The 7,595-nt window shown below is 32.7% G+C and overlaps 1 protein-coding gene across 1 annotated transcript; it reads right to left on the reverse strand.

Annotated features, from left to right (window-relative positions):
* Positions 1-4,200: 4,200 nt before the first annotated feature.
* Positions 4,201-5,751, reverse strand: LOC114755605 (uncharacterized). The gene is made up of 6 exons (XM_028944487.1): positions 5,578-5,751; positions 5,224-5,501; positions 4,962-5,147; positions 4,593-4,686; positions 4,465-4,506; positions 4,201-4,305 (listed from the first exon to the last, which is right to left on the reverse strand). Exons 1-6 carry the CDS (start codon positions 5,749-5,751, stop codon positions 4,201-4,203), a joined length of 879 nt encoding a protein of 292 aa, XP_028800320.1.
* Between the last annotated feature and the right edge of the window lie 1,844 nt (positions 5,752-7,595).

A 7,595-nucleotide genomic window follows, 5' to 3' on the forward strand; every position in this document is an offset into this window, starting at 1 on the left:
TTAAAAGAAGTATAATTTATGGTCATGTAAAATAAATAACTTATATACTGTTATTTACCTGAAATATGAATTGAGATAGTTTTGATGTTTTTTAAGGCAGAAAAAGAATTAATGGAAAGCGAAGCAGAAGGAGGATGATTAGAACTGCTTCTGAAAAAAGAAGAAAAGAAACAAGAGTGTGAAACTATGAGGCTTTAAATAAATAACAAAGATTAAAATAAAAAAGAAAAGAAATTATTCTTTACTTAGATTTATATGTAGTATAACTTTACACTTTGAAAAAAAAAAAGAAAAAAGAAGGAAACTTTTATGATTTCTAGTTTGAAATCTGCTCACACATTTCCTTATTCCTTGACCGCGATTGTAAGTGAAAATAACATAAGATAAATTAAAGTTAAAATACCTCATTTTTTTTAAACTAGAAAATATTCATGAATGTCTTATTTTAAATTTATTGTTCATCATATTTCAAAATTACATTTTTTTTGTAATAATTGTTATTTATGTAACTGAAAGATAAACTCTCAATAATATGATATGAAAGGAAAAACTGCAATGCATATCTCATATTATAAATATAAAATCAAGTAAAAAGTATTCATTTTTCTGTTTTTTGCCAACTAATACAAAATCTAAATAATAACATCAAAATCAATAATGTGTTACTTCTAATATGCTCATGCTAATTAAAGGAATTAGAGTTAAACGAGGTGTTTCATAAAAGAAAAAAATTGTTAAGGGAGATAAAAAAAAAAAAGAAATGATAATCTGATAAATTACCTGGAAAAGGATTATCTTTTGAGCCAAAAACCAATGCAGAAGGATAATAACTGAAACTATTTAATTATGAGAGTACAAGAAAAACAGGAATTCTCAAGTTAATTATAGTATACTGGAAGAAATTATAGACAACAATGTAAATTAATCAATACCTTTAAAAATAATATAACAAAATGGAGAAATTTTTTCTTAAAGAGGATTTAACGTATTTCCTTCTCGGACAATACTTCAAATTTCTTTATATCCATTATGTTAAATTCTTTAATCATACAAGATTATTCATCCTATTTTTAAAATAGTATCATTTAATTATAAGTCCACATGAAACAAAAAAAAACATAATACGCTACTATGTATAATCGAAGAACTTCACGTAATGGATATAATAAAGTTAACCTAAAGTTTCCTTCTCAAATTGTATAACTTAGCTCCAAATTAAAGTATATAACTAACTGTTATTTAAATAATATTATAGAAGTCATTTAAGTGGAAAAATCCTTGGGTATTTTTTGTACCTGGATTTTAATTGTATAATCATAAGCTTAGCAAACAAGTGAAATAAAATAAAATAAAATATTTACTTAGTTAATTACCTCAAACTCTGCAATCAAATTAGACAGGAAAAGAAACTAAATGATCCTGGAATCAAATTTTGCCATGTCCACCTTCAAGAAAAAGAAACAAACAATGATTCATTTTAATTAAGCCTATGATATTATATCCATTTTAAATTTTAAAGAGTTTGAATTGTAAATTTATTGTGAAATTCAAAAGAAAGAGACAAAAAATTGTAATTTTTTTTTTATATAATTCTGTTTCCCCAAACTTCATATGAAAAGCTGGGAAAATCACTCATAGGTACCAAGTGTGAAAATTAAATACAGATAGATCCCAAAAATATCATATTTACAAATTAACCTTGTATATTTGAAAGTCAATTGTGTCATTTACACATCAAATTTAACAATTTATTTTCATGTCAAACTACCCATATTTACAAGTCAATTTGGGTCGTTTACAATAATGTCAAACTTTTAAAAAAGTTGAATTCCTTCTGACTTTCATATTTTGCGGCTTGTTTGATTCTATTAATATATTTTTATATTGTCAGTACAATTCTGTAGAATAATTTTTGAAAACAAAAAATTAAAGAAAAAAATCTGTTTGAATCATTATTTTAAAAAGTTATAATGGTAATGTGAAAGGTAACTTGAATAGTTTGCTTTATTAGCGTGAATTTTTTTTATGCCGGAATAAATTATTAGCGTAATTGTTATTCCAATGTTCTTTGACTACTCTTTAATTTTTTTGCTCTGAAAACAAAGAAATCAGAACAGCTTATTAATATTTTGTTACTTTGTGCTCTAAAGAGAACATTGACCACCCTTCTTTAATTTTTTAGAGCAAAAAGTAACAAAATATTATTAAGCTGTTCTGATTTCTTTGTTTTCAGAACAAATTTTAGCAGTGAAAACACATTTTCAAACATGGTTTTTTAATTTTCTTTTGTTTTCTAAAACAAAAACTGGTTTAAAAAAAAATTAAAAATCACCGTATGTCAAATAAAGCAAGAAGATCAAATGTTCTCTTATAAAAGGAAATGTAATTTATCAACAGTACATAAAATATACAACTTATTTTCTGTTATTTAATTTACCTTCAATATGAGTTGATGATCATCAGCACAAAGAAGATGATTTAATCTTCTTCTGAAAATACATTAAAAGAAACAAAAGTGCAAACGAAGAGGCATTAAATAAATAAACAAAATTTAAGTCCACTGAAAACAAATTATTCTTTAAGAATCAATAAAACAAACGCATCTCTAAGATGGCTAATATTTAATTACCTGTAAAATATATAGATGACCTTGATGATATTTCAGGAATTCGAACAGTGACTAAATTAATGTTTTTGCAAATTTGATGGAGGTAACAAAATAGCACAAAGCAAGGATGAACAAACAAGAGATGAATGTGAATGAGTATATGAAGAAAGCTCAAACTTGTTGGTAGATAATAAAGGCATGATAAGAATCTGTTCTTTACTTGAGCTCTTGAATGATGGATGTACTAATTCCGAAGTTAAAGTAAGCTATATGTTCATTTCTTAATGTTAATTTCAAAGTTATTCCATGCATTTTCATTGCTTTAGCTTTGCTATATCGCATATGTTGCTTTCATTTGGGTCTACTTTAGGCGTTGTTTCCTCCTTCTTCTTTTCTTCCCCCCACTAAATGCAAGTATTTTCTTATTCTATTTGAGGCACTGTTAGGTATTAACTATAGGCATCTCTTCTAATGAGAATTTGAGCCTAGTTTGCTATGTTTTGAGGAACTAGTTCCTTCTGCTAGTCTCTCATCTTTTTTTTTCTTTTTCCTGACCCATTATCTCTTATCTCTTTTTTCACTCATTCTTTCTCCCACTCATGATCACGTTATGCATAATTAAGGGCGTTTTAGAAAAATAAGTTACATTTATTGTCTTCAACTAATTTTGACCATCTTTTTGAATTATGTAATTTAGTTATTTAAAACTTGTATTTTGAAGTGGAGGGAGTGAATGCATAAGAAAGTACTTCCTCCAATCCTAAATATATAAGACCTATTTTGTAATATAAATTATACTATAAAATGGATCTTATATTTAGATAGAAGAAATACTATTCATGGATTTTAATCACTACTACAAAATGAAAAATACTTGACAGTTATTTTGGATCATATTTGACAGTTAAAAACTGTCAATTATACTGGCGTCATATATTTCAACAACAAATATTTGACGGTTTTAAAGAAAGAACCGTCAATTATTATTCAACGTTTTTCAGAAAAAGCGTAAACTAAGTTCTGAATACTTGACGGTTATTAAAGAAAAACCGTCAATTATTTTGGGAGTATACTTGACGGTTCCAAAAGTAACCGTCAAGTATTATGAAACATACTTGACGGTTATTTTTGAAAAACCGTCAAGTATTCTTTAATACTTGACGGTTCCAAAAGTAACCGTCAAGTATGTTAGAATACTTGACGGTTTTAACTAATAACCGTCAAGTATTATTGGTTTTTTTTTATATATTCATTCTCCTTTGCCAGCAGCCCCCTGCAATTTTGAAACCGATAACAAAGGCTCATTCAACAGAATCATACAGGCCAGCATTCAAACTAATTCAGCCATATACATATATCTTAATGAACCAAAAATAATTTACATTATCATATATATACATGAACCAATGAAAACCAACTATGATATATTAAAATTCTGGCAAGTACAAAAGGTGAACCAATTCGAAAATTAGCCAATTGCCAAAGTTGTGCAATGCCTAAAACTAACCAACAGCCAAAAATGAACCAAAACCAAAATTATATTGAAACCAAAGCTAGCTGTACGTACATACACTGTCTTAATGTACACTTCCCTATCTATGTTGTGCCCACTGACGGAATAAGGCCATCGCCAACTCCTCAACGATTTCTTCCATCTGAGCAGATGAATACACTGTGCAATATGTGTCGGCAAAGTACTGTATGCAACCACAAATTATGACTTAAGTTAGAAATATAAAGCTATAGTAAGTACAATAATTCTTAAATATATAAATTGAACCTTAACAAATGCATATTACCTACGTGGGAATTGTGTCAACATTGTGTAGAATTATCTCCTTCATAAATTTCATCACGCAATATCCATAATGGGAGCTCTTGTTGGGCTGCTGTGGGCACTGTAAAGAATGGAAAAGGAAATAATATTAGTCAATCATATAAATAAACCATATTTAGTAGAATAGTAAATAATGGTAGTGAATACCTTCACTTTCTTCCACGGGAAGGTATCGTCAAATTGGCCGTTTTTTACCGGGGGGCAGGGTAAGGCCTGGTTTGTGTGGTATAGCCACAAAGCCCTGAGAATACAATAAAATTGAATATTAATGATTGTCAAAAATTTGATTGAAGCAAGAAATTAAATTAAATTTAAATAATAGAGATAAATATTACTTGTTGAACAATGAAACCATAAATGGTCGATTGGTTGGATCCCCATGAAGAGAATCAAGATACCAAATCCTCGGCTTTGTGGGATTGACCACAATCAGCATCCAGTGTCCCCTAAGTATAAGAAAGACAATTAGAACTATTACAAATTATTTTGAAAATGAAAGAATTTAGGAAAGTTTACCCTTGACAGTAAGGCGCCAAAAACAAAGTCTGAACCCCCCGTGTTGCCCTAGAAATGAAGATATCCAACAAGTCTCTGGATAAGTCTTTCTTCATATCAGGTTTGTGGCCAGTAAAAGTGTGGGGGCTGATAATCTTGAACTTGTCATCAAGGCCACCAGGGGCTATGAAGTTCTTGAAAAGATATCTAAATCAACAAACGAAGATATCAATAGGATAAATGTTCAAGTACTTAAGTATTTAGTTAAGGTTTTAACAAATACCTGATATAAAAGTTACAGGCATTTGTGCTGGCCATTCCATGTGTCAGAATCTCTTTCAATACTTCATTTGTGACATAATCTGACGAGGGTCGACTATATACCTCTGGCTCAAACTCTAGGGGAATCATGAAATCCTCGCCATGTTCTAATCTGGCCCCAATCGCATATTCCTCAAGACATATTCGGAATCTTGATGATACCACTTGAACGGGCTCAGAGGGCTGCTTCTGTGGTGATGATAATGAGTGATCACCCAATAGGCTCTTCTTTCCCTTAGACTGACAAATAGACTGTTAGTAATTAAAATAGAGTTTATTTTAAATCAGCTGAATTTGTAGACCTATACATATATACCTTTGAAGGATGTCCTAATGTAAGAAGACGGCCAGGCCAAGCGACAAAGCTACCCACTGCTTGAGCCACTGTCTCTGCATCTGGGGTGGGTATCGGGAGGGCATAATTTGCATCAATAGCAGTGTTCAACTTCACCCTCACATGATCAGCAGGGAGAGGCACATTATGAATCATACTCTCCCCCGATAAATTGAACATGCGGCCCGTTGCAACAGTGTGATGTTTAGGGCTATCCGCCATACACTGAACGTCCGCTTCACCCTGATTTAACATGAGAGACAAGTTAGCTAGATATATAAATTATTGAATGTAATTATATAAACACAAGTATTATACCTCAGGTAGCAAGGGGAATGTGCAGCTATCTTTGCCACTTGGGCTGAGATTCGGAGCCGGCTGTGGTGCTTGATTCTTGATCAACTGCTCGATTAGGAGCGCTTGTGCTTTAACTTGCTCCTTTAACCAGCGTGTTTCTTCCTTCAGCTCCATGAACTCAGCAGAGGAAGGCGTGCATGATGAAGAGGGCTTTTGTCGGTACCCGAAGTAATCTCTCTTGGTGACTCCATAACCGACGCCCCTAAGAAGACCAGGATGGTCAGGAGTCCCCAATGCCCTCCTCAATATATCCTGGTCATCTGCAGAATATGCCCCCTGCGAAACTTCCTGGACAAACTCTCCTGTGCAACAAACATTGATATAGTTATTCATACTTAAAGATATTTGACAATAACGTGAGGATTATTTAATTTAGAATAATACTCACCATCCTGTCCACGACCTCCTTAACGCGAGGATTATCAATTTGGCCATCTTTATTTTGCCTGGCCAGTGCCCACAGCATCTGACGGGATACAGTGACATCTGATCCCTCCTTTGAGTCACCTCTTGCTCGAGGCCCGCATAACCCAAGCGCCCCTTTCGGTAGGGATACTCATTCTTCTTTACCCTTTCCTTATTTTGGGAACTTAATTCCTGCAAAAACAAAGTAGATTCACAATTAAACAATATATAGATTAAACAAAATGGACTATTTAATATCAAAAAGAGCGAGGATTATTACTTGAAATTGCCTATCACGACGTGACGTCACAAAAGCAGCCCAATCCTCTAGTTTGACCAAGTCCCGTATCAAGCTAGGAACCTGGGACTTGTCGGCTGTGGAAGGATCCTTCAAGTACTTGTGTGTCACAAAATATCGAAAAGAGCGCAGTGCCCTCCCAGCCTTCCCCTCCACAAACTTCTTCCTGCTCTTATCTATATCAAATGCAGACTGCAAAACATATAAAACAACACATTAGTGTCACGCAGCTTGTAAGAAAATGAAATTTGAGTTGTTATAATATATTACCGATACATCTGTCCAAATAGTGTCTCGCACTGAACGATCAACCCTCCTCCAGTGCTGCGCTGTAATGGGCACGGTGCTTCGTGCCACTGCCCCAATATAGCTGATAAATTTATTTAACCGTACATCTTGTCCTTTCTTATTCCACTGTACGGCAAATTTCTTTCCTTCTGTTCGAGCTTTCACGACCTCTTGCATGACACAAAGGCCCCTCTGTATGCGTGCTGCCTCCTCTTGCAACTGTCTCTCCTGCTCAGAGGCATCTCTCGGCTGAGATGGGTTATCAGTGCTAGATCCGCTATCGTCTGCCATCTGCAATGAAATTCAAGTAAACAAAATGAATCAGAATCCATTAAATGAAAATAAAGTCATTAATGACAAATTGACTTGAACAAAATTAAAATAAATAAAAGAATCAAAGAAAATAATAAGAGAATTTACATGCATGTTTAAGAAGATCTTTTTCTTTTTCTACTCTTATGTTTTTGCATGTTCTTCTTGGTTTGAATTGTTTTGATCTTCTTACGAAACACTTTCCCCCTCTTTGAAATCCATATTCCGTCGTTGTGATCATGCCTGACATACATGGATTGATCTTCATTTAAATGAGAATCAAGTGAGGCCCCTTGAAATGGATCTTCAACTGCATTGTCTTCATACCCCGTCTCTTCAA

The sequence above is a fragment of the Neltuma alba genome, unplaced genomic scaffold, assembly GCF_004799145.2.
Source record: "Neltuma alba isolate B1F8T4 unplaced genomic scaffold, ASM479914v2 tig00010294_pilon, whole genome shotgun sequence".
In the NCBI taxonomy this organism is placed as follows: Eukaryota; Viridiplantae; Streptophyta; class Magnoliopsida; order Fabales; family Fabaceae; genus Neltuma; species Neltuma alba.

Excerpts from the sequence above, each read along its gene's own strand:
- LOC114755605 (XM_028944487.1), bottom strand. The coding sequence starts at position 5,751 with ATGATTCATAATGTGCCTCTCCCTGCTGATCATGTGAGGGTGAAGTTG. Across the intron at positions 4,507-4,592 it reads TCCCGTGGAAGAAAGTGAAG|TGCCCACAGCAGCCCAACAA; the intron begins GTATTCACTACC and ends CATTCTTTACAG. Across the intron at positions 4,306-4,464 it reads GCTCCCATTATGGATATTGC|TACTTTGCCGACACATATTG; the intron begins GTGATGAAATTT and ends GGTTGCATACAG.